Source organism: Danio rerio, chromosome 14 (genome assembly GCF_049306965.1).
Source record: "Danio rerio strain Tuebingen ecotype United States chromosome 14, GRCz12tu, whole genome shotgun sequence".
In the NCBI taxonomy this organism is placed as follows: Eukaryota; Metazoa; Chordata; class Actinopteri; order Cypriniformes; family Danionidae; genus Danio; species Danio rerio.
In genome coordinates this window covers 36,518,747-36,546,499 of record NC_133189.1, presented here as the reverse complement: position 1 = coordinate 36,546,499, position 27,753 = coordinate 36,518,747, and the positions used below count along the sequence as shown (strand labels likewise).

Below are 27,753 nucleotides of genomic sequence, written 5' to 3'. Positions count from 1 at the left end.
GAGAGGGAACGTGAAAAGGCTTGGAGGTATAAAAAGCGCTGCTTGAAACACTCAGCGCGTCTGTGAACTTGATCAGATTTTACGTGTCCTGCAGCGAGTCACCAGCAACCCTGTGAAACTTTCTCAATAGCAGAGTTTTTGGCGCCATGGAAAAAAAAAATTCTCGGGATATTACAATCACCACCATACTTCATTCCCTGTATTACTGTTCTACAGTCATGTAATTTAAGTTTCACTCTAAAAGGCTAATGAACAAAAACTTTAGTAAGTGGTTCAGTTTATTTAGGCTAGATGTAGATAGATAGATAGATAGATAGATAGATAGATAGATAGATAGATAGATAGATAGATAGATAGATAGATAGATAGATAGATAGATAGATAGATAGATAGATAGATAGATAGATAAACAATGTTCTTACTTTTAAAATGAAGATACATCATTTTTTCTTAGTTAAAAATAATAATTTCCCGTACACTTCTATTTTTTTTAGATCTAGTCTATTTTCTTCTAAATTTTGGCAAAGAGTAGGCGAAAGTATCTTTCTTTAAATCACGCATCTACTGAAAGTTTATGTAGCATAACTTTGGGAACAGCTGACGTGCTAAGCACGGGAAATAAACAAGCCTTTCTTACTGAACCGAAATAAAGTCCCGTTGCTTTACCTGCAAATAATGCCAACAGCAACCAATCAAATCTACTCACTGAAACGAACTGCCATTTTCAATACTAAACCTTGCCAATCAACGAACGTGCAGCCAATTAACGCCCTTCCTATCCATCACGTGACTAAGAGGGAGCTGTGCTTTCATTGGACAGCGTAGAGCTGCCTCCCGAGCTCATTTATGTGCAAGGAGTGAGTGATTGACTTTATCAGTCCAAGGACATCATTCGTCTGGAAAGGGGGGGAAGTTTGATCCTCTTTCTCACGGATCCCAGTTGCGGGAGTTTTTCTCCCGTTTACCGAGACCCGGGATTATCATTTCGTTTTTTTTCAATTGAAGATTTCTTTTTTCAAGCTTACGTGAAATTGCGCTCAATTTCCCGGTACCCGTTCACTCCACTAACCTGGGGTTTCCCTCTTTTTTTATTTTTCATTTGTTTTTCTCGATTGAGCCCAATGACTATGCTCCTTGATAGCGCTCCTCAGTTCCCGTCACTAGGAGTAGGGGGCTTCGGAACGCCTAGACACCATGAGTTAGGAAACAGAGACCCTGGGCTGGGACTCAGTCCCTTCGCAGATTCATCTCACTCGGCTGCCTTCAAGATTAGTCCCGTTACTCACGACATCGCCTCCAGCCAGACATCAGCGTTCACACCGCAAGCAACTGGATACGCAGCAGCGCTCGGACACCACCACGGAGGACAAGTTGGTTCTTACGCCGGTGGAGCATTCAATTCGACCAGGGACTTTCTCTTCAGAAACAGGGGCGCAGGCATCGGAGAGACCGCACCGCCGAGTGCCCAGCATGGAATCTTTGCCGCTTCTGCTGGGAGTCTACACGGGCCCCCCGGAATTTCGGACAACCCGGGACATCTGTTGTTTCCTGGACTTCACGATCAGAGCGTGAGCCACACATCACCAGGAGGACATGTTGTAAACAGTCAAATGCACCTGGGTTTACGCGGGGACATTTTTGGCCGTCCAGATCCATATCGACCTGTGGCGAGCCCTCGTACGGAACCTTATGGCGCCGCTCCGCTGCATAACTATAACCATCCCATTAATATGAACATGGGAATGAACGTACCCACACACCATGGTCCGGGGGCCTTCTTCAGATACATGCGGCAGCCTATAAAGCAAGAATTGTCTTGTAAGTGGATAGATGAGAATCAGATGAACAGACCTAAAAAGACTTGTGACAGAACTTTCAGCACAATGCATGAAATGGTGACACATGTTTCGATGGAACACGTTGGCGGCCCAGAGCAGAGTAATCATGTTTGCTACTGGGAGGATTGCCCGAGAGAGGGGAAATCCTTTAAGGCCAAATACAAACTCGTGAACCACATCCGAGTACACACTGGAGAGAAACCGTTCCCTTGTCCGTTTCCTGGTTGTGGTAAAATTTTCGCAAGATCAGAAAATCTTAAAATTCACAAAAGAACTCACACAGGTAAGGAAATTAAATTCCCCCCGATTTTACATATTTCAACAATGCATTTAATAGGTAAAATACCACTATTTACTCAACTAAAACAAGGCAGTGCATTTCTAAAAGTTTTTCAAATTAAAGTTTTTTCTTTTTAAAGTGAATAGTAAAGTATTTATCATAGATAAATTTGTCAACTTCTTTAACCACACTTCAGGCTTGTAGAAATGAAATGTTAGGGGAGAGTTTGACTACATTTACTATTTATATAATCAAGTTTCTTTCCTCATTTATTTATTTATTTGATTGAGTAAAATTTATGTTAGTTGAAATGTATATATACGTCGCAAATCTTTTAGGAGATGAACAAGTCATAAATTAAAATGCAAAGCTGCATGCGTGGTTGTGGAGCGAAATTGTGAATGGACCCTTTTCGTTTTGTGAAGCTTCCGATGCTTGTGGCTATAAAGTTAGTAATTGCATAGGATTTGTGTTATGTTGATGCATGAAAAAATGCTGCACAATTTTCTGGGAAAGCATGAATTTTGACGATGTGCGTTTAGTCTAATAGCTGGATTTGTGCCTAAAATATTGACCCCTTTCGAGATCTACATAAAATGTAAAGCAAGCTGTTGAACAGTGTATATGGTTAGACTTGGCAGAGAAGAAACGCGTGCATAAATTGACACAATTTATACGATCACGCATGCTTACTTGCTTAATTTTGTTATTATTGCAATTATTTTTTTCTAAAGCAAATGTAAAGATGCCTGGTAAGTAAAAAAAAAGGATAAGAGCGAAGAGCGTGATATGTGGGTAACCAAACCATCTGGTGTGAGCGCACACACGGCCCATTATTTAGAAAAGCGTGTAGGCTATTACATAACTTAAAGTTGTGCTCTAATTAAAAAGTTATATTCCTAAAACCCTAATGTTTGCTCTCACTTGCAGGTGAGAAGCCATTTAAATGCGAGTTCGATGGCTGCGACAGGCGATTTGCAAACAGCAGCGACAGGAAAAAGCACATGCACGTGCACACATCTGACAAGCCATATATCTGCAAAGTGTGTGACAAGTCCTACACACATCCCAGCTCTCTCAGGAAACATATGAAGGTAAGGAGGCATTTCTGTTTTGCAAACATTTTTTCAAAGAAAAATCACGCAGATAAAGATTCTAGAGAAAATAACTAACCGCTTCGATAAATGTATTATACATGTCCTGGGAAGGCGTTAAATTCATTTCATGAAGGCCTGGCATGCGGCATGCCGTTCTGTGTTTCACAAATTTATAGCATCGATCAGAAATCCAAGACGAACCATAACGTTTATCTGCACCATGTGTATAAGCGTGTTATTTGCTTGTTCTGCCTGTGTCATACATCTGTGAACGTTGTAATTTAAGGTACACGAATCACAAGGCTCAGAGTCGTCTCCGGCTGCGAGCTCTGGATACGAGTCGTCCACGCCGCCAGTGCTGGTTTCTGCGAACACTGAAGACCCGACAAAAACACCCACGTCCGCGGTGCAAAATTCATCAGCACACAGCGATGGACTACCACCTAATTTTAACGAATGGTACGTTTGAAGCTCCAAGCAGACTCTCAAATGGTGGACCAAAAGGTTGAAGTAACCTTTAAAAACTATTTACGCTATGGCGTACAAAATGGCATTGAAACAACAGGAAAAGATGAGAGTTCGCCAGCAGGCCTCGTCCATTCTCAGGATTCGAAATTTGACTTTATTCCGAGTTCGAAGAAAACTAGCAAGACATAAAATAACAAAATAACACTTTCTAAGAATAAATGGTTTTCCTTTAGTTTTCAGATTTCAGATGATTATTTTATTTTTCATTTTATGTATTTTCTGAAAAAAATATTTAAAAATAATGGCAAAGAAAGAATATTTCACGGTGTTTTATATTAAGGTGACACTCACATCACCTTTGATTGATTGTTAAAACTTCAGACAGTCTTAAGAAACGTGCCAAAGTCTTTGTCTTGAACTTGAACAAAAAATAAATCATAAATAAGTATATAGCCTACTCGTGAATGTATTTCCTTGTTTGATGGAGTCAAATCTGTTGTCCAAGTCCGTTTTCAGGTGGAGAAATGTGGTATTAGCTTACGATTGTTACCTTTGATTATAACGTTGCCTTTGTTAATAATGATGTAAATACATATCCATGATGCCATATTTATCAATTTGTAATTTAATTATCGGCGAAAAAGCCGAATCTTAAATGATATTTATGGAAATGTTTTCTAACAAGACTGTACAGTTTTGAGTCAACCAGTTTTAACGATGAAAAGGGAGTCAGTTCTAAAGTTCCCACGATACGATTGTATCTTTTTTAACCAATGTATGTGTCTTATCTGGGTCGTAAAGTATTAATTATATTAATAATATGACAAGACATGCTCTATAGTTTAAAGTTTGCATTTTGCAACATAAGCTGATGTAAGGATCGGTATAAAAAGTAATAAAACAATGGGTTCTTTCCCCCCTTTATATCACTGATGAATCAGCCATATATGTGAGTTATACAGAGGCATTCTGGTTATCGAAATTTCTTATTTTGTATTTTTCTTTACTCTTACCATTCGAGTATAGACTACACCTAAGGATCACTTACAAATTCGAGATGCCCACTGACCAGTATTTTCATCGAAACGCCACTTTTTGATCAGATACACCATGCAATAGCATAGCTTTCATTCATGCATCAACTTTGAAACCGTGTGACAGTGTTAAAGAAGTTAACCAATATTCCTGGGTTTAAGGTCCATTTGAATCAGTATGGTATTCCATTTTTGATAGTTCCAGAACTGTCTTTGTGGATGCAAGTCTGTGTTTAATGTGTCAAAGAGGAGCAATGATCTGTCACAACAGTAATCTCAAAATAAAACTTTCTGTCTGTCAGTTTGCATTGTTTTAAATGTAGTTCTTCTGTGAATATAGCGTGTTGTTTGTTATGAGTACTGTGGTATAACATATAGAAAACTTTGATTACACATTTGCTTGTTTTATGTGAATAACTTTTCCAGATGTGGAACTGTATGTGTGAATGAAATTTAGTATTAAGAATACTACAACTTTTTAAGATGGAAAAGTGAGGGGAAATATGTGTTCAGTGACACCGAGAGTTACAGCATTGCATTGTTACATATTTTTTAAGAGACTAAAATTATGCATATAAATATATTGTGCTTATGAACATGATTTCAAACCACCAGCACTACTTTTGAAAACAAACGTAAAAAAACAGTACCTCGTAACGGTGATATATAAAAACGTTTATTTAAATAATTTAATGAATATATGTTTTATATACTATTTTCTATACGTTAAGTTAAAGAAAATAAAGATTTATTTCAGCCACATTCGATGTTTCTTCAACCCTGATCTCAGACAGATCTAATGTACAAATGGAGCTTGAATGTGATTCTGTGACATTTTCTCGTGGAAATGGGTCACGCATCAAGTTATTCCTGAAAAGCATATGTTTAACTGATGAACTGTGTCACTGTGCCATTTTCGAGGCAAGCGATGTTACTGCAACATACCCTATTCAAAATTCAGCAGAATCTTGTACTTTCTTCCGAAGTAGGGTTATTGTTTGTTGGTTTGTTTAACAAACTATTTATGACAAAATGTGAACAAGTTTTGACTGGAATTAAAACAAATCCTGAAATGTCACAAATCAAGACCTCAGTTTTTCATTTTCATTAATTTTTCTTCTGGTTATAACCGTGAACTTGTAATAGGTTACAAAGCTATTTCAAACTCTACGAAGCAACATAGCACACTTGAACTTGACAGTAACATGCCGCCATCTTACCATCCTGTTCTGTTTGTTTCTTTTGGAAAGACGAAAGAGTTTACAATGTTAACTGAACAGTCATAGCATATGATTATCTTAAGACCCTTCCTATGATCTTGGGGAGTACACGCGCAAACAAGCTACGAAGGTTAAGTTTAAAAACTTTCTGCCGAGATAGACTAGCCATTCTCTGCATGTCAATTATGTAGGCAGGGCTCGGCAGGCATTCATTATAAAGGCGTGCGACAAGAAAAAAAAAAAAAAAAAAAAAAAATATATATATATATATATACATATACATATACATATACATATATATATATATATATATATATATATATATATATATATATATATATATATAAAAACAGAAAACCTGCACCAGTGGCAGATTGTATCCTGCAGATTGTATCCAGATTGTAAATGCAGATTGCATTTACTGATTATGTTTTAATGAAACTATGAAAATATAGCCTGAAAGAGTTGTTTTAACTCAAATATTTAGCTACACAAGATAGATAGATGGATAGATAGATAGATAGATAGATAGATAGATAGATAGATAGATAGATAGATAGATAGATAGATAGATAGATAGATAGATAGATAGATAGATAGATAGATAGATAGATAGATAGATAGATAATTATAAGCTGTATGCAAGGCAACCCTATTATTTTTGAGAATCTGTCGGTCTCTTAAATGCTTCTTCACTTGAAATGCAATATTTTAACCCAACCCCCAATGACTCCATCTTCATATAAAACCCACCCCCACCTTCAAATATAAACAGTTTTACAAATTCATTTAAACTGAAGCCTTTCTGTTTTCTGCGCAAGCGCAGATTCTTTTTCTAGTTCAGACAGCATTTTCTCCTCACGCCATCCGCTAGAGCCTGACATCCGTGGTGACGTCACAATATGGCGCGGGCTGTTTTGCTGAGGCACACAGAAACACCAGCTGAGTTTGGCTAAATGAGCAGACGGGGTTTGTTTTGTTCTGCAATTTTAAAATAAACAAGTAATAAGTAGATGCTTGTGCTCGGGAAATAGCAGTGAGAGTAATAACATGCTTTTCTGCAGTCACATGGCATGAAAGGTAGTGCCTGTTAGTTGGGTGAAGAAAAACTCAATTAAAGATCTGCTGTAAATAAAGTGCTGGATTTTACACAAGCTCGTATGAGACGTAAGGTAGGGTTAGGTTTAATTAATCTGTATTTGATTTCGAATAAAATATTTGCAGTCCAATCAAAAAGGCTAACGCGTATGTTTTAGTGCGTTTTAAGTAAAATGTGTTTAAATTAAAGGTACAGCGCTGCTAAATGTTATAACCGCATAAACTAGGCTATATTTTACTTAAAATACTGATAGGCCTACGTGTTCGGCAGAAGTATTCAAGTGTATATGGGTTGGATGAGCGTTCTTGCTAATACTAATTTAGGGTCCTTTCCCTAGTCCTCCCTGAAGCTCATAGCTTTGCTGGCTAAGCGGGGTGGCACCGTCTAAGAGGATAAAGCGACACGAGCATGTTCCAAACGCCTTTTGTCACGCAACTGGGTTCGCAATCATCATAAACACCACACAGTTTAATCTCAGAACATAGCTACTATTTGTTTCCTTGTAATTAGGCCAACTTTGCTTTAAAACATTAGACCCTTAAATACAGAATAACCCATGTAGAAACGCATACTAACAACAGCCCTGTCGTGCAGACAAATTCAGCGCGTTGAAACAACCGCAAATACTTAATTGGCGATATAGGAATAAGGCAGAAGCCTATGGACAACCCGCTATACGGGAAATGACTTGTATTTGTTTGTAACCTCCATTTACCTCACAATACAACAATGATGTGGAAGATAGAGACAATTTGCACGTCAATTAACCCTTTAAGAGAGCTTTACTGAAGCTTATTTTCCTGCAGGAAAAGCGATGCATATGCAAAGGTGATCAATATGACTGTTAATCCAGGATGTGTCCTTTCAAAATCTACTTTGGATGTACCTCGGGTTATTGTAATGTTAAGCGAAGGCAAATGAAGCCAACATTTACCTTGATGATTCGGAAAGTTTGCGTGCAAATTGATTTTACAGTTTCCATCTCTACTGTATGAAATTGGGATCTTTAAATAAAATATTTATTTTAAGGTTTGTTTACTGACTGAAATCTAACAAGTGTCAAATTTATTTATTTAGTTAGTTAGTTAGTTAGTTAGTAGGGAAGTTGTAATATTTCTGCAAATGCTGTGGATTGCAATTTTTTTTATTTCCGTTTTAATTTTAATATCAAACAAGAAACAAACAAAAAAAAAACTATAGGCCTATTTAAAAAAAACATAACATGATAGGGGCCTATTAACATTTGTTTAAAACAACTTCACTAAATGAAGTATCAAGTTTTAAGATTAGAGAGTAGACCTTATTTCTTGTGCTTGGGAAAAATAGAAATATAATACAGAAATAGTAAAAGAGGGAAAGAGATAGTAGTTTTTTAACCTTACAAGTTTATTACTATATACCAATCCCCTAAATCACGCACGCAGTTCGTGCACACTCTAAGAAGGCTGCTTTCGCAGGGTTTCAAGTAACGCTGCAGTTTATCACATTAAAACATATTGAAGAGCTCCTTTCAAAACCACGCCTTCTGAGACTGAAGGAATTCCTTCTTACAAAGTTTTTTTTAAAAGCTAAATATCTGTTATGTAGTTATATAAACAAGGGAGACGGGTTCAGCACAAATGTCAGTAAACACTACACTCTTTTTAAATGTTGTATTTTATTATTATTATTATTATTTACTTTTTGATTTACGCACGTCAAAGTGCCGCATTAATATTTTTTCATAAAGAAATTACACCTGATCACTTCCAAAGCGTCGTTTTCTTTTTGCACATATTATACTATTTGCAAATAAAGCTTATCGTGCAGAAAAAGTAATCAAATTAAACAATACATTCACAAATGACAAATCAAATACAAGGAAATGGTCTTTAATAACTTCAAAGAGGAAAACCATGAAACCATTTGCCATCAAAATGGTTGAAGCTTTAAGCAAACTCCTATTACATAACATGCATTGCATTTCGAATCCCCACTGGCTTTATTAATGCTATAAGCTATTAACACAACGATTCAAAGTATAATAATTTCAACAAACAGCAACAATCACCACCATAACAAAAGTCGTTTGTTATAAGGTTGCTGTTATAAGAAGTTGTGCAATCAGTAGCACCTGCAAACAAGGGTCAGGGACTGCAGGGGGCGGGACAGCAGGTGCCAGAGATTGGTCATTTAGGAACCCTTTATATAAGTAAACAATACAAAACGACATAATTTATTGCGACAGATAGTATCACCTTTCCTCCAGCTGACATATGACTATCAAAAACACCTCGAATATTACTGAGCCAACATTAACCGAATCATCATACAAGTAATTACTTATTTTATGAGGTTACTTCCATTTACATCTGTTTCTTTGAACACAAAAGTCATTATGCACAGTTTAAAAGTTGTGTGCTTGGTCGGGGGGCGGGGTGGACACACACAGGTATAGAGGCTATCAGTGGGGTGGGCAGCCAGGTGCTGTTTGAAATTGCTTAGCTATTGCCAAAGAGACCTCATGCCAGGATAATGTAAGGTCCAAGGGTGCACCAGAGTCAATCCAACCCCTCATGCTGCTTACCTCTCCATACCCTAGGGCCAATCTCCTTTGTAATTGTTTTTCCGGTTTCAGCTTTTCTTTTTGAGGGACATTACAGAATACGGATCATATACTTTGCTTTCAAAAAAAGGAAAGAAAGTGAGCCATGGCAAAGGAAGAGAGCTCAAGTTCGCGTATTCATGCGTTTTTTAACTTGTGCCAATCACATTCACGTTCACCACCACAATTTATACAGAAAGGCTAGCAAATGTTTAAACATCGGGATGTTTAGGAGTCGTGTTGCCACAATGATGCCAGCAAGAAAAAAAGTCTGATTTCACTAACAATTACATAGTTGAGGAAAAAACAAATGGCAATATTCAACAGGACACCTAAAAACTTTTATCTTTTCAACACTATTATATGATATAGAGATATACATAATATCTAAAAACGTGTGCAAAACAACAAACCCTTTATTATAATGCAAAAAAAAAGCATGCGCCGTTAATACACTTAAATACTAAAATATCAGCCCTATCGCATGCATGCACTAAAAATATGTGAGCCGGATTTACAAAATTAAATTAAACAAAATCATTAAACAGTCATGCAGTTAACGCTAACGATAGTACATCCCACATATATAAAATAATATAATATAATATAATATAATATAATATAATATATTGAAGCATTATGCAATGTTTTCTTTATAACTAAATAGTTAATGTCACAGACTGGCTGGCTTGTAATTCTCACGAAAAAAAAGTCGGAGCACAGAGTTACTAACAATTCACTTCAAGTCCTTGAGCAACTCACTCGAAATAAATGTCAAAGAAACTTCAATCATGTACTATAGGTCAGATTGCTGCAATTTCCATGTCTCAAAAAGCTCGAAAGTGATCTATGGATGAAAACCAGAGAATGGAGCGTTATGATGCAAAGCGGTCTGTTTTAAACGGTCTTAGGCGAAGTTTTAGTCCCTAAAAGCTTGTTAAAAGAAAAAAAAAAAGATCATTCGATTGATTAATTTCACTTAATTTATTTATTGTCCATATACAAAAGGCGATATATTGTGAAATCACACCCTTGAAAAGTCGCTTAAAACTGATATAGAAAGTTTTGGGGAAAAAATCTAATTTATTAATAAAGTATACAGCATGGATTTTAACCAATAACATATCAGAATTTTTTTCCTCTTGTTAATAATAATACAACATGTTGCCTGTCTGGTTGTTTCATTTAATATGCCACCATTCATGCATTACATACACGATTGCATCATAAATTAGCAGGGAAGTGCAAGGCGCTCACTGTGTTAAAACGACATGTCTACTAAACGTTATGCTAACTAGATAAACGAAGCCCATTTTATTTCGCTAATTTACAACACCAACCCATTTAAACTCATTCTAATATATTTGACTATGAATATTTATAGAAAGCAAAGTTTGGGGAAATACATTTCATTTGCGTTTCATAACACACTTTACACAGCTGTAAATTTAAGCAGAACATGATTCGAAAAAACAAAATGGTAATAAAGGATTATATTTGCTTTCAGATGACAGCAATTTTGTGCTATAAAATTCGTTATTCCTTAATCTCGGAAAGGGGGTCTGAGAGTTTAAGTTTTTTTTTTCCTTTAATTTTGTCAAATGTTTCTGCGCTCTGATGATTTCGGTACATCACCTAAATAAGGTAAAATCTGGGGCATTCAGGCTCAAGTAGAGTGGTTGTCGGAGTCAGTGAAGTGTAAAATTGCAACACCAGACAGCCAGCATAATAGCTCAGAAGGGGGCTAATGTTCATGCTACATTCGTAGAACATTTTTATAATTGCGGAATTAAAAGGGGTATATATGCATTCAGCAATTTATTTAAATTTTTTTGTGTTATTTTTAAAGTTGCTTACACTTGGAAACTTCTGTTTAAAATGTCTAATAAGTCTCTGCTTTTGTCGCACTTTTTCACACACCACAGTGTGTAGTCCTACGTTGCGACTGCTCAGATGCGTTTCAAGTCTCTACTTTTTGAAGCGACAACACTGCCCTCTGCTTTAAGAAAATCTTCGGACTCTCTGCTCCATCCCTTTTAAACCCTGAAGAAAAACTAACACAGCATTTACAGAAAACATGCCAAGTTTAATTTACATTCACTCTGAAAAAGTAGTTATTTTAAGCAAAATTTTAATCAATTTGTAGCAACCCAAAAATTGTTTAAAAAATAAACCAAACATTGAGGTGATTTTACCCAAATTTGGATAAAACAAACCAGAATATTCTTGTCCCTTTGGTTTATTAACATTACTTCTAAAAAGGTCATCTGACTAATTAAAATACTAAGCAGCATAACCAGAAATAGATCTTGAAACCAAAAGATGCCTCATCTCTACAATCTGTGAAGGATAAGCTTCTAAAAAAAACTTATACACTGGTGGGCTTTTAATACTGAGTCATGGACAGTTCAGCAGACAGACTAATGTCTGAACAGACAGACAGAACATGTAGATTAAGGATTAATCTGTCAATTATTAATCCAGGTTTAATTCCAGCCTCCCCCTGTGAGTGGAAGAGTGGGTACCTCCATTGTAAGATTTGGCTGAAGGAAAGCAGATGTCCACTACTACATGTCCATAAAACCACTCATTCGTAAGAAAAGAAAAAAAATCAACGAATCAAACTTCCAGACAGAAGCCAAAGTTTTTTGCTAGGACACATCAAAACAAATGAACGCATTGCTTTTCCAAAACAAAAATTGTCATAGTCCATCGTGACATGTTTACACATAAAGCCACAGCATTTTCAGCAATGACTAATCTATTAAGATCTGATTGGTCATACTGTAGTGTTCATAAGCACAACAGACCTGCATGTGATTAGTTATAATACTCAAGCCTCAAATGTAAGAAGAGACTGATGCAACATGCACAAATCTAAATGTAATGCAGCAAACAGACACTTTTCATTCCTCCCACATTTCATGTTAATCACAACACCATAAAATATTTAGCTTAATTGCACCTTGTTTTTTGCCTCTTTATTTTGAATTTGTGAGCCATTTTTGTTCCTTTAGATGCTCTTTTTTCACAAGCCCTTTTAATCAAAGTCTGGAAAAATGATCATACATATTTCAATTCTTAGAACCACTTATTAATAAAATAAATAACTAAAACCAGGATCAAATTGTTTTACAAAGCCTAATTTCTGACTGAAGCCCAGTGCAATTCTGCATTTTACTACAGAGAAACAAGAAATACCAATCACCCCCAACTGCAAGACTACAGGAAAAATTACTATACCCTTTAATAACATACATTAACAGCAGCTGCAGTCTGAACTGCTTCACTTCTCACTGGTCTGCATGTCACGTGCACTAGGCAACAACCAGACTCCTACTGGGGCTTGAAATGCCATTTTACCCAAATCAGTGAACTGTTTATATGTCCTCTTCATCTGCATAGAAGTACTTCTATATTCATCATTTTGGTTGACTGAAATGTTTCCTGTGCAGTAGACATACGATGGCATGCAGATAAGAGACTTGGAGGTAAAACATTCAGAGCTTAAAGATGTTATGGAGCATTTGGTTAAGATGTCACACACAGGACAGACAAGATTGAAGAGCTTCTACTTTGACATGGTTGGCCTTTATTGTGCATGTTTCAGTCATTCTGACGTGCATTCATATTTCTCCAGTCCTGTCTGACACGTTTTCTTTTCAATTAACCATTAGACCTGTCATCTCCTTTACTGCACACACATACTCCTCCTTTCTGGACAGAAAATTGCTCTCCAATTAAAAGCAATCAAACACTGATGAGTAAAAAGCCTGGCTATTTTCATAGTTTTATTTATTTTTAAAGTGTTTTTTTCCTCTATGTAAGATGATTTTTTGATGGGCAGTGGATTGGCAGAACAAAGAAACTGTTGCTTGAGGTCACTAATTGTTTAAATAATTTTTACATTTATTGTAATGCCGAGCCAAAGGCAAGATGTTGCATCCCGGATGATTGGATGACTTAAAAAATTACAGCCATTCACAAAAACTCCAGCACTTAATGCCACAGATGTTAAAACAGCTTCCTATATAACATGTGGAAAGTTTGGAGTGACTGGACATGCTTTACATAAATATGGAATGACACGCTCTCCATCGAGACCACCTTGGGACCAGAAGAAGAGAAAAGGACAGCTGCGTAATTACTAATCTCACATGTACATAAAGTAAATTATTTATTGCCCATAGTAGGCATTAACTGAACAAACACAATAAGCGCTATAACTATCACAAGGCTGTTGAAGAGACAGCATTTTGTAATTGCTGATTCAGGAAGAAAACTGGGTCAAGACGACTTACCCTTACCTGTTAAATACATGCTGTTCTTAAAAGGGAAAGAAAAGGAAAAATTATCCTCAGGCCATACAAGATGTAGGTGACTTCTTTCTTGAGTTGAACTTATAAAGATTATTTTTAGCTGAAACTGTGGACATTCATGATTCATAAAATGCAAGTCACTGGCTACTAGTTAAATCAGTGTTTCTCAACCCTGTTCCTGAAAGCACACCAACCATACATATTTTCAACCTCTTCCTATTCAAACACATCAGAATCAAATCCTCAGAACATTAGAAGAGATTAGAAAACCTGAAATAAAGATTCAGATAATGGAGACATCTAAAATATGTATTGTTGTTGGTGTGCCTCCAGGAACAGGGTTGGAAAATAGCGGGTAAAATAAGCATACACAGGCAAAACTAAATTAATACCTCTCCAAAAACTTAATATGAAACTAAATGGTCTGTGCAAAAAGTTGAATGTCATTTACAACCTTTTTACAATTAATTCAAAGCGTTTGAATGTTTAATAATTTAAATAAATGTCAGATATATGTTATAAATAGAATCACCCACATCTTGAATGACTTGAGAGTCAGTAAATTAACTGCTAATTTCTTTTCTTTTTTGACCAAACATTTATTCTCATTAATCCATTTCTTTTCGGATTAGTCCCTTTATTAATCTGGGGTCGCCACAGAGGAATGAACTGCCAACTTACCCAGCATATGTTTTATGCAGCGGATGCCATTCCAGCTTCAACCATCACTGGGAAACATACATACACATACACTACGGACAATTTTATCTTAACCAATTCACCTGTACCGAATGTCTTTGGACTTGTGGGATAAACCGAAGCACCCAAATAATCACGAGAGAAACCCAAACGAACATGGGGAGAACATGCAAACTCCACATAGAAACGCCAACTGACCCAGCCAAGACTCGAACCAGTGATCTTCTTGCTGTGAGGCGATCTTGCTTTTGACCAAACAATATATCTTTATATAACCCTATTGTTAAAGGTAAAGTTCTATTACATTGTGTTCAAATGATAGTTTCACATTTCATTTACGAGCCTAATTTATTTAACAAATTGCTGGTAAATGAATTAATGAACATTGCAATTGTACCAAAACGTTAATTCAATGTTAAAACATTCCACAACACTTCAGTGTCAAAACTTTACCTGCATATTTATGACCCCAAAAAGTAGTTGTCACAAGATTTAGAAAATATATGCTGCATCTAAAATTTCATATTGTACTGTGTGTCAGAATTTGCAATATATAACCCCTATTATAAGGTGCGGCGACGCAGTGTCGCAGTAGGTAGTGCTGTTGACTCACAGCAATAAGTTCGCTGGGTCACTAGTTCGAACCTCGGCTCTGCTTGGCTTAGTTGGCATTTCTGTGTGGAGTTTGTATGTTCTCCCTGCATTCGTGTGGGTTTCCTCTGGGTGCTCTGGTTTTCCCCACAGTCCAAAGACATGTGGTACAGGTGAATTTGGTAGGCTAAATTGTCCATAGTGTATGACTGTGTGTATGAATAAGTGAGTGTGTGTGGATGTTTCCCAGAGATGGGTTGTGGCTGGAAGGGCATCCGCCGCATAAAAACATGCTGGATAAGTTGGCAGTTCATTCTGCTGTGGCGACCCCAGATTATTAAAGAGACTAAGCTGAAAAGAAAATTAAAGAATGAAAGATATATGGCTTTATTTAAACGATCTAGGCACAAAGTCTACAGCGCATGTCACAAAAACATTAAGGGCATGTTCGAATCCACTTTTGCTATTTAAGGATGCTCTGTGCCCTGGCGCATGGTTTAACAGGGTTGTGCTTATTCTCTTAATGAGTTATAGGTGTGTTTTGAGCATAATGTGCATTAAAACAATCAGAGTCTCATCTCCCATTAACAGCGGTCAGTTGTATCACGCCATGGCACATTTGCTATTAACACAGTTGATTTTGTAAGTAGAAAAACTACGTTTCACTAGCGAGAAAACAGTTAAACAAACCATCTGCAGCATGAGGATAAAGAACAAGCCTCCTTTATTCGGCCTCTTTACTTCATCTTTATTTAAGTTTTACTCTTTACTTTACTTCTTTATTTTCATGGAATAAGGAAACGGTGCTGTACGCACTCCACTGAAGAAATTAGTCCATTGGTCTACATATTTAAATTCATATTATGCACAAAGATTTGTTTCAAAACTATTTCTAAATTCAGTTGCAATTTCCAGCAAACGTATAAATGAACAATAATAACGAAGTATGGTCAAAAAAGTTATATTTAAACACGCATCTTATTCTTATGCCCCATATGGTGGCGCATATGTCTCCAAAACCTGACAGTGGACAAATCTAAAAAATTGTTTTTATTAAAACAAATATAAATATGCATATAGTAAATAATACTACTAATAAAAATATCATTATACAAATGCAAATTGTCATCAATGAACTGAAAAAGCCCCCCAAGATGAGACATGAAGGTTTAATGTTTTTATATTTATGTATAAAATAATATATTTTGTAACATTTTAATTCTTTAATTTGTTTCATATGTAAAAATACTTGTGTATTGCTGTACATGCTGTATGTATTAAGCAATGTGTAAACGTTTGGACCCACCTAGGCGTATAACTATCGCACTGCTGAACTTTAGACCAGCTTTTAGTTGGTCATTGGAGCAGTCCATTTCAGTTCCTCAAATTAGCAACGTGCCAACAATGTGCCTTTCCCACAGCTCCATTTTAGACCAGAACACCCATGAGTCCACAAAGTGGTGCAACTGGATTTGCTATTTAAACAACGCCACACAAAACATAAAAGTTAGGGTTGCATTGGTCTGAAAATAGCAACAAAACGTGCCTTATTGCGCTGGGTGAATAATAGGGCCCAAAGAGTGCAAGCAGTGTTGTAGATAGCTACAAATAGCTACATTTTTAAGTAGCTTGACTGCAACTCAGTTACTAATGATACAATGTAGCCTTTCCAATAGCTTGATACTTTTTCTAGGAAGTAGTTGAGTGACAACAGTTACATTTTATTTAATGAACCTGCAATGGTCTTAAGCAGTAAAGTAAAGTGACACCTTACAAGATTAGTAGTGGATCACAGCCATCTATTGGTATATCACATCAGGAGCACTGCTAAAATCTGCCATACTTCATAGAATTTGGCAATCCCAAAATAAGGGGAGGCACAGTATCTCAGTGGCTCCCTGTGTTTGCGTGGGTTTCTTCCGGGTGCTCCGGTTTCCCCCACAGTCCAAAGACGTGCAGTACAGGTGAATTGGGTAGGCTAAATTGTCCATATAGTGTATGTATGTGTGCGAATGAGTGTGCATAGGTTTCCCAGTGATGAGTTGCGGCTGGAAGGGCATCTGCTGCGTAAAACATGTGCTGGATAAGTTGGCGGTTAATTAATAAAGGGACTAAGCTGATAAGAAAATGATTGAATGAATACGCATATTTTATCATGTAAAGCAGAATGAAAAGATGGGTAAGGGAGGAAGAACTTAAAAAAGTAATCAAAGTCATTGTCCCAGCACAACTTTATGTCTAGCAACACCCCTGATCACATCATTTATTTAGTTAGTTATTTATTATTTGTTTGTTTATATTAATAGCTACTTTTTTATAGTAAACAATATCTTAACTAACAGCTGTTGAAATTCTATGGGGCCATTTTTAATTCTTTTTTTTTTTTTGGAAATGATATTGTGTGCTTGATCTTTGTTAATTATTTTGTATTTGTTGCAGCTTTTTTTCTTTGTATAATAAAACAAAAACGTGAAACCTACATGCATAATAAAAAATTTTACACCATAATTTTATTTTACTTTTATTTTACTTGAGGAATTCCTCAATGTTTATTCAATTTTTTTGTAATATATGTCATTGTGTGGTAGCTTTAGTAACCTGCTACTTTTAAAAAATGACTTGTATTGTAGCTAACTATTTTAGTGATTTTAAGAGTAGTTTAACAGTAGCTAGTAGTCATTTTCCTAATGAGTAATACACTGTAAAAAAGTTGACTCAACTTAAAATTAAGGCAACAAAATTCAAGACATTTGAGTTAACTCAACTTTTAACCCAATTACTGCACTTGACTCAATTAAAGTTGAGTAAACTCAAAAATATGCTGGAGTTTATTGCCTTAAAATTTTAAGCTGTCAACTTTTTTTTTACTGTGTAGCTTGTAGCTTATCAAGCAACAGATGAATGTAATAATATTCAAAGTAGTACCTACTAAATCAGTACATACTTCCACAAATACTGCCAACTCGAAACTTGACATTTTTTACAGCTCAATTTGCTTTGCTACAAAATAAAAGGGGTAAATAAAAAATTAAGTAATTAGTATTTCTGACAACTCTGTTTTGTATTATAGGCCAAACTGACTTGCCACATAACAATCGGTTTCAGGTAAGATGTATAACATGAAATCACATGAAAACACTTATTTTAAATGAATCCATTCTGGACCAGTGTTTTAGTGAATCTAGCCATTAGAAACATGCCGGTACAAGTCAAATAGCCAAAAACGCAAGAATGGCTGCCAAGATGCACTGAAAGTGAAATATTTATGACCTTCAATAATAACATTAAATGTTCCTGTAATAACATTTTGAAACTGACTGCTCTCTGGAGAATTACAATGGATTTCAGGCTATGAATGAAACACACGCCATACCTACACTGTAAACAATATCCGTAAATTAGCAGTTTTACACATTTTTTTAATGTTTATTTTTTTTCTCCATTTATTTGTACTTTTGAATTTATTTGAATCCTTTTGAATAGGAGACCTTGATCTCTCTTCTAACAACTTTTAACCCTGAAAAGTTTGAAAAAGAGACTTTTATTAACATTTTAATAGTTTAAAGTGATATATTGTCTGGGTTTGTGTTGTATATATTTCGCTACAAAGACCTTGTAATAAATGGCCAGTACATTTTCTGTTACTTTACATACTTACACTAACTGGCCACTTTATTAGGTACACCTTAGTAGTACCGGGTTGGACCCTCTTTTGCCTTCAGAACTGCCTTAATTCTTGGTGGCATAGATTCAACAGGGTACTGGAAATATTCCTCAGAAATTTTGGTCCACATTGACATGATAGCATTACGCAGTTGTTCAAATTCAGAATTCTGTTGACAAATTCTGACCCTACCATTCAAATGTCCCAGCAGAAATCGAGACTCATCAGACCAGGCAACGTTTTTCCATTCATCTACTGTCCAATTTTGGTGAGTCTATGCAAATTGTAGCCTCAGTTTCCTGTTCCTAGCTGACAGGAGTGGCACTCGGTGTAGTCTTCTGCTGATGTAGCCCATCCACCTCAAGGTTGTGCATTCAGAGATGCTCTTCTGCATACCTCGGTTGTAACGAGTGGTTATTTGAGATACTAATGTGTTTTTATCAACTCAAATCAGTCTAGCCATTCTTCTTTGATGCTTTGCATCAGCAAGGCATTTGCTCCCACAAAAATGCCGCTCACTGGATATTTTCCTTTTTTCGGAACATTTTCTGATAAACCCTAGAGATGGTTGTGCACGAAAATATCAGTAGATCAGCAGTTTCTGAAATACTCAGACCAGCCTGTCTGACACCAACAATCATGCCATGTTCAAAGTCACTTAAATCACCTTTCTTCCCCATTCTGATGCTCGATTTGAACTGCAACAGATCGTCTTGACCATGTCTACATGTCTAAATGCATTGAGTCTATGCCATGAGATTGGCTAATTAGAAATTTGTGTTAAAAAGCAGTTGAACAGGTGTACCTAATAAATTGACCAGTGAGTGTATACCTCTATATGTTATTTCTTACACAATTTCAAACTACTAAAATGTCAATAAAAGTCACTTTGTTAAACTGTAGACTTGATTTTCAACATTTAAAGTCATCAAGGTAATATAATGCAACATATATCCATAAATATACAGAAAACACTTGAGAATCACAACATACAGAAACTGTTATTTCACAGATATTTCTTTTTACAGTACACCACTTATTAGATTGAATAGTGGAATTATAATCTGAATTGTCTGGATTTAAAAATCCTCTTTGTACTGTACAGCAACACCACAATAGAGCAGAAAGAGAGAAAGTGCAGCATCCACACTTCACACACATATTTATGTCTCAAGGCACGCGTCTCTGGAGACATTTTGGGGGTCATCCAGTAGACAAGAGCTGAAGTGCAGGTCTAGCTCGTCTCAGCACTCATAGATCATGACACCTCCATTTATTTTTAAAGAGAGCACCACCGTGTGCTTAAACTCTGAAAGCACCTAATAGATTTGTTTGAATCTCTGCCACAGACAAAGTGTGTTTCATGAGAGCACACGGAGCGTAACTGTTCACACATTTGCATTTGACCTGCTCATGTACGGGTCCTGGGAACAGTAGAGAGGTGTGTACAATCTGAACTTTACGCGGTATCACAGTTTTTGTTTTAACCCTGCCCCGACCACATGTGGAGTTATGAGATTTCCAGCAAGTGTAAACTCAGCAAGGAGTCTGAAATACGACTGTAATGTTCGGTGCGGTTGCATTCACCCCTTTCTAAATCCTTGCTAAATCCTAAAGAGAAACTAAAAGTTATGAGGTGGAAAAGTGTGAATAATTTATTTTTTTAAATAAATAAATAAATGTATATATATATATATATATATATATATATATATATATATATATATATATATATATATATATATATATATATATATATATATATATAAATAAATTCTACCTTGCCTATGCTTACCAAGCTGCCTTTACTTATTAAAAGTATTAAAAAAAGCAATAATTGACCCATTTCACAAGACTTAATCTTAAATCCCTAAAAGTTTTTTTAATATTTACATTTTTAAAAAATGCATAAACATTTAATTGCATTTATAAATGCATTATAAAATTACAATACTATTAAAATTATTAAAATACAATAAATGAATTACCGCTTATGCGAGATGTTTGTAATGCTGCGTCTGAGGTATGTAAAATAAAAAAAACAGATTTGTTGTACTCCCCCATTCACTGCGCTCTTAGTTTACTCAACTATGACCACTTCCGCTACTGAGAAATGCGAAAATGTTCTATTGTAAAAATTGTATCAAAATAACTTTTCCATTTAATTTTTTAAATACAAAATATTCCCGTGATTGCAAAAGCTAAATAAATATACAAGCCTTCACCTTTACATGCTACATCAAAAATCATTACAATATGATGGTCTGGTCCTCCAGGCAGACACTTATTATTAATGTTTGTTACCATTATTATTGTCGTTGTTATTCATTCAACCACCAACTTATCCAGCATATGTTTTACTCAGCGATTGCCTTTCCATCTGCAACCCAGTATTGAGAAACATTCCTACACCCTTAGTTACACACATGCACTACGGACACTTTAGCTTATTCAATTCACCTATAGCGCATGTCTTTGGACTGTGGGGGAAACCGAACACTTGGAGGAAACCTACGTGAACATGGGAAGAACATGCAAACTCCACACAGAAATGCCAACTGACCTTCTTGCTGTAAGGCTAATCACTGAGCCTCAGTGTCGCCACTGTTGTTGTTATTATTATTATGAATGTTCAAAACTTTAGCTTAATGTATTTATGGAAGCCAAAGGAACTTTCATTCTTAGAAAATAAAAGCATTTATGTAAAATCTTTTGTAACATAATAAACATCTTTAATCGATTTAATGGATCCTTGCTGTGTAAAAGAATTAATTTCTTTTAGAAAAGAAATACTTGCTGAACCCCATACATTTAACAGTAAAATTTACATTTACATTTAACAGGTAAAATTTAGGTTTGTAGAGATTGAATTTTTAAATGTTTTCTGTATTCTATAAAATGTATTTATTTTCATAAAATGTAAATCAATTGTTTGACCAATAAAGTAATGATTTCCCACCCAAATGGTATTTTATTCTATTTTACTGTATTTTATTTCATTTTTGTATTTTATTTGCTATTTTATTTTTTATTTAAATTTATTTGATATTTTATACAATTTATTTAAAAAATTTTTTTATTTAATTTGATAATATTGATTTTCATTTAATTTAGTTTGATATTATTTAATTTTATTTCTCATTTCTAATTTTATTTAAAGAAAATAATTTTCTTTCATTTGATATTATATTCAACAATGTAAAAGTGTAAAAAGACATTTGGTAAGGACACATAAAAAAAATAAACAGGTTATCGGACAACATTAGTTTAAAATATGCAGTCTGGTGAGGGAGGGCTGTTTAATTAGTCTTCCTGTCACATGGTTTGGGGTGTGGTCATATAATGCATAAACACTTTGTATGTGTTTTAGTATTGAAAAAAATGTGTGAAACAGCCATTTTTCTTTTTTTAAAAGACTGGAAAAAAATTCTAATTAAAACAAAATTTCCAAAGAACTTGACAAAAAAAAAATCACATCAGTGTAAATGAACAAGTTCAGTGCAAGATCTGCAACATGTGGGCTTGTGTTCACCCAGCGAGAGCTCCGTCTATCCTGCTTTTCTTTGTTACAGCCTCTGTGCTTTGTGCCTTGTGTCCTGCATTTGGTCTCCCGCCTTTACTGGGGCCACGCAGAAACTCTCCAAGTTTCCATTCATGCTTCTCATTACTGGGGCATGTTGGGGTTTTATGGAGCCTTGTAAACCCTTGAATTACTGCACTTTAAAATAGATTTTGACACTATTATGTGACCGTGCTTATGGCAAAGCCTTTCATTGCTAGACGGAGGACTCATAATGGTGGACGACAAAAGAGCATGACTTGTTAATTATTTTTAACTGCCGGATAAAATGATTATGAACTAGGTAAAAATGCACAAAGGGCCTGTAAGGGGGTGAGTGAGACACGTAATGATGTTTGGTCAAAAACATGACAGTCCAGGAAACAGAAACTCTTCATCATTTTAAAAATAAAAGGGTAACACTTTGGTTTTCACTAAAGTAGATGTCAAGTTTATGGCATATTGGCTGTTTATTAGTATTAAAAAGTGCATATTAATCCTGTATTAAGTCGGCATGACTTCATTTCAGATTACTTAATCCTACCCCATATCTAAACTCAATTACTTTACTGTTACAAACTACACATTTGTTGAGGAAAGTCATAAAATTAGATCATGATAAAATTGGTCCCAAAATAAAGTGTTTTTTTTAATATCTTTATTGGATTTTACCTTACGTACTTCAGATAATACATAAGATAATACATACTTAAATCAACAACAAACCAAACCAAAAACTTCTTAGTATTCAACATCAATTTGTATGATCTTTCTTCTTATTCAATCATTCATTTATTTCCTCTTAACTTTATCCCATTATTAATCCGGGTCCGCCACAGTGGAATGAACCGCCAACTTATCCAGCATATGTTTTTACCCAGTGGATGCCCTTCCAGCCGCAACCCATTACTGGGAAACATCCACTCACACTCATGTACACTCATACACTCATTTACACTCAAACATTACGGATTATTTAGCCTACCCAATTCACCTATACCACATGTCTTTGGAATGTGGGGGAAACCTGGGAACATGGGAAGAACATGCAAACTCCACACAGAAACACCAACTGACCCAGCCGAGGCTCGAACCAGCAACCTACTTGCTGTGAGGCAAATATCCATTGCGCCACCGTGTTGCCCCTTATTCAATCAATCAACACATTTCCAACACCACAACATTAAAAAAAAAAAACATTTTAAAATTAAAAGGTCCCCAAACTCCCTCAAAGATCGTATTTATCTCTTAATATGTGTTATCTTTTCCATTTTTATATTTCCATTGCATTTTCCAATTTAAAGAAATAAGTTTAGCTTGAAGAATAAATATATTTATAAATATGCATTCAGTATTTTGATTTTGATTTCCTTAGGCTATTAATGAAATTTAAAAATCAGAGCTCACAGTGGAATATACATCCTTTCACATTTCCGGGTTTCTTAGTAGCGAAAGTCGTCAAGCTTGGGAAAACCTAGAGCGCAATAAAATGAAAAAATACAACAAATTATTTTTTACATTTTTTATTATTTAAAATTGTTTTTATATATATTATAGAAAAAGAATTTTAAAATTGTGTGAGACTGATGATGGCAGCCAGAGAGAATAACGTAATTCATTTTTTGTCATTTGAAGCAAAGATGATATAATGCATACCTAAATGCATATAAATGTAAATAGATTATTTAAAAAATCTAAATATTAAAAACTTTCAAGAATTTAAGATGCTGATGACTGTTAAATGTGTCATAACAGGCTTGTGAAAAGGGTCCATTAACAAAGTAACTTCTCTATCATCCTTTTCATTTCTTTCCAAACATCTCTATTTTCCTACATATGCAATAATATAATGTACCTTTAAACTCATTGCATCTTATGCAGGTGTCTGGAATGTTTTCGTTATATTTATGAAAATTAAAGAACTAATTAAAAGGTCAAATTAAAGAAAAACACACTGGTTTGGGGACCAATTCTCATTTTTAACTAGCTGCTCATTAGAATTCATATTACTAACATATTGGCTATTAATTAGTACTTAAAATATGTACATTAATGCTTTTTTTCTGACCTCAAATCTACCTCATGCCACAAACTTGACTTGCAAATGAGCACATGAGATGTTTAATCTAGTTAGTAGTTAGTTAAAAGTGAAAATTGGTTTTTATAATAACTCAAACTTCATGCAGGTCATACAAGCCACTCTAAGTCAATTTAATACAGGGTATGTGCTGGAATCCAAGTAATTTCAATACCTTTTAAGACTTTTTAAAGACCTTCGCAGAAGTTTTTAAGATCTCATCGCCACTTCAAGTTCAAATCAGTGTCAAACCTTTAACTTAATAAAAAAGTTGTTAATAAACAGTTGAAGTTAAATAAATCAATGGAGTACAACCATGCAACAGAACTTAGATAAGCTAAGAAACAAAGCTTGAAGAAAAAAATTACGTGGTTGTTTTCAGCGACAGGTTTAAGCCACTGTTTTTCTTCGTCTTTCTCCAACCAGGAGTAAGCAAACTCACATTTTCCCATTTTGTCATCTGTTTCGCTCTATGATTTCGCTGTGGAGAGCGTCGCAAATTACGTGACTTCACCCAGACGCACCCCAGCCCAAACTAATCACATGGATCGAGCACGCTGTTGTTAATATTAAGAGGAAAATAAATATCCTTATGCTTTTTTGGAGTCAAACACTTTGGACAATGTTAAATGCTAAAATTAAGATCTCGTAAAAATGCGATTAAGATTTTTCAATACCTTTTAAGGGCCTTAATTTTCAACTTTTAATACTTTTTTAAGACTCTGCGGACACCCTGTAATGTCATGTAATTTAAACATACTTGTAAACTTACTTAGAAAAAAAATAGGTCAACGAGTGATGTTTACAGTGTAAAGTGTGACAAATACTCCTTTTTTATATAATAAAATATTTTTTCAACAATTAACACTGAATACATTTAAAAAGAGCAAGCCTTTGATACCCACAAGCTAACAAAGCAGTTTGTTTGCTGAGTAAGAGTCTTGTCTGCATTTCTCCTCGCAGGCTTTTCTGCGACAGGATCCGTCTGCTGGGCGGCAGAGCGGTCAGAATAGAAGGTGGCAGCCAGTCAAAACACTGCCTGTTATTCCAGCCAGGGCCCAAGTGCCAGTGAAGAGCTTCTTTTCATGCGCCCTTAATGTGGTAAAGTGATCTGCTGCACAATAGGGACACTCAAGGAGGCCATCCCTAGCAAACAGGCCAAAACAAACAGCTCCCCCAGGCCTGACTGCCTCACCCCCGGCCTCCCAAACACATCCCAGCACCTCTCAGGTCTGCTTCAGTGGGCATACAAACTTTTCTTCAGTTACTGGATGTGCACACAAACATCCACAAACAAATAAAACACGAATACATGCTGCGACAAATAACACACATACCACATGCAACCACACTTTATACTCAGAGGAAATGTGCTGAGCTCACACGCTCTTTCAGGAAACAGTTCTGCAATGTTTTTTAAAAAAAACTAAGATGTTTGTAGGATTTCTAATATTATTTTTACAAAAAAAAAAGGTACAGAACTAATTGAAAATCTTTGTCAGAAAAATTAATGTGCGCAAAAATAATTATCAACAAGTCAAGATTTTATAAAATGGTAGAAAATTCTACTTGATGTTTTAATTTGGTTTAATGAAAGGTAAAGTGTAACTCAATGACTGCTTTTTCTGCAGTGAACTGTGATTAGGCTAACATACTGAAAAAATTATCCTGAAAACACAGGAGTTCATAAAGAAGGCGCATGCAGACCCTTCGTGACTCAGTTTGAAGGTCAACGAGTCTATTAAAATGTCAAATATTTTGACCTTCTCATGACACTGCAAGGTTAGTTCAGGATATAGTATGTTGCATGTAATGTGGTGTGCTCAAAAAATTATAATCATCAATTAATAAATGCCTAGAAGTTTAAAAAATAATTTTACCCTAAAATATAAAGATTAATGTGTGTAGATTTACTTTGTTTTTACTTTTTACTTTACTTTTATTAAATTAGTAGGTAATGGTTGTGTTGAATTGAAAGTTAATTCATTTTTTATATGTCAACATTACCTTCTCTACTCACTGTGTTAAATGTAGCACAGTAAATTTAAATGCAATAATTAATATTAATTAACAACACTTTATATATAGTCCCTTTCACACAGTGATACCGGTAAATATCCAAAAAACTTCTAAAACGACCTCACCAGTAAATTCAAAAAGAGCTGTTCATACAGACAAGGACGTAACAGAATTTTTCCGGAAAAGACCATTCACACATCCATTCCAAAATACAAGCAAATTCTGTCATCATTAACCAGAAATGACTGATGCATTACAATCTTTGTGGATGAATAAGTATTGAGAACAAATTCGATGAAAATATTTAGAGAAGCACTTTCGCATGTTGAGATGTACATATGTGTGTGTGCTGGCGCTCACCGACTGCTTCACGTGCAAGCGCGACACATCACACAACTAAAGGAAGTGGAGCTTGAAGGTATGCAAACTGCGGTTTATCATAAGCATCTAAACGATAACTATTTACACAATTGACATTAAGAAGGAACATAGAAACGTTACCTGACCAACATCTAGCAGCTAAATGTGTCTGAAAAAAATTTAAAGGCTTTTATCTTCATAAACAGCATGGATGTGAATGAGTCTGAATGTTCTTAAAGGCTAAAGTAGACGTCTTACATCAATACTTTCGAGACGAGAACACGCTCTTTCCAGCAATCTTCCTTCTGCGTTCACATAGAGCAGCATTCCGGCAAATTAACAGTTATTTTACAACTTCTCTTTCCAGAAAATAGCCGGTACAAATTTACTGGTATTTTCAAAAGGGCCTGTTCACACATATAGACCTGTTCACACATACAGTCTGTATGTGTAAAAGGGGTTTATGTCATTTAAAGTATAAAAACACGACGTTTGCTGTTTGTTCAAACTACTTATTCATTATCAGCTGAAATGACACATTTCTTAAGGTTTTTTTTTTGTAACAATAGTGTTATATTCAATCTACTTACATTTTTAAAACACAAATTAATTGTGTGGAACTCAGCATTTTTTACAGTGTACTATGAGGCTATATAGCGCATACATGTCAATCCTCCTGTTTTTCCTGGGATTCTCCCGTATTTTACAGTTCTATCCCGCTATCATGCTGTAAAGGTCTTTCTCTGAAGGCTGGTAATAAAAATTAAAGAGACTATCCTCGCTATACGCAACCCATACAGGCGAACCACCAGGGGATGCCCCTGACGCTTATTTCTGAGTCTGTT

At 35.4% G+C, this 27,753-nt stretch overlaps 2 protein-coding genes across 19 annotated transcripts in view; one reads left to right on the top strand and one right to left on the bottom strand.

Annotated features, from left to right (window-relative positions):
• The window catches only part of zic6 (zic family member 6), a 219,172-nt gene that overhangs the window by 97,118 nt on the left and 94,301 nt on the right, over nucleotides 1–27,753 (bottom strand). For 3 of the 18 annotated variants that reach the window (XR_012389457.1, XR_012389458.1, XR_012389454.1), the window contains one exon: nucleotides 1,753–1,797. The exons of the other annotated variants lie outside the window; for them this stretch is intronic. The gene's annotated coding sequence lies outside the window, so the exon portion shown is untranslated. The remainder of the gene's footprint in view (nucleotides 1–1,752; nucleotides 1,798–27,753) is intronic. 18 annotated transcript variants of the gene reach the window in all.
• Nucleotides 874–5,018, top strand: zic3 (zic family member 3 heterotaxy 1 (odd-paired homolog, Drosophila)). The gene is given in 3 exon segments (NM_001001950.2): nucleotides 874–2,121; nucleotides 3,049–3,212; nucleotides 3,502–5,018. Coding segments are annotated over 3 exon segments (1,347 nt in total). The 5' UTR covers nucleotides 874–1,121; the 3' UTR covers nucleotides 3,685–5,018.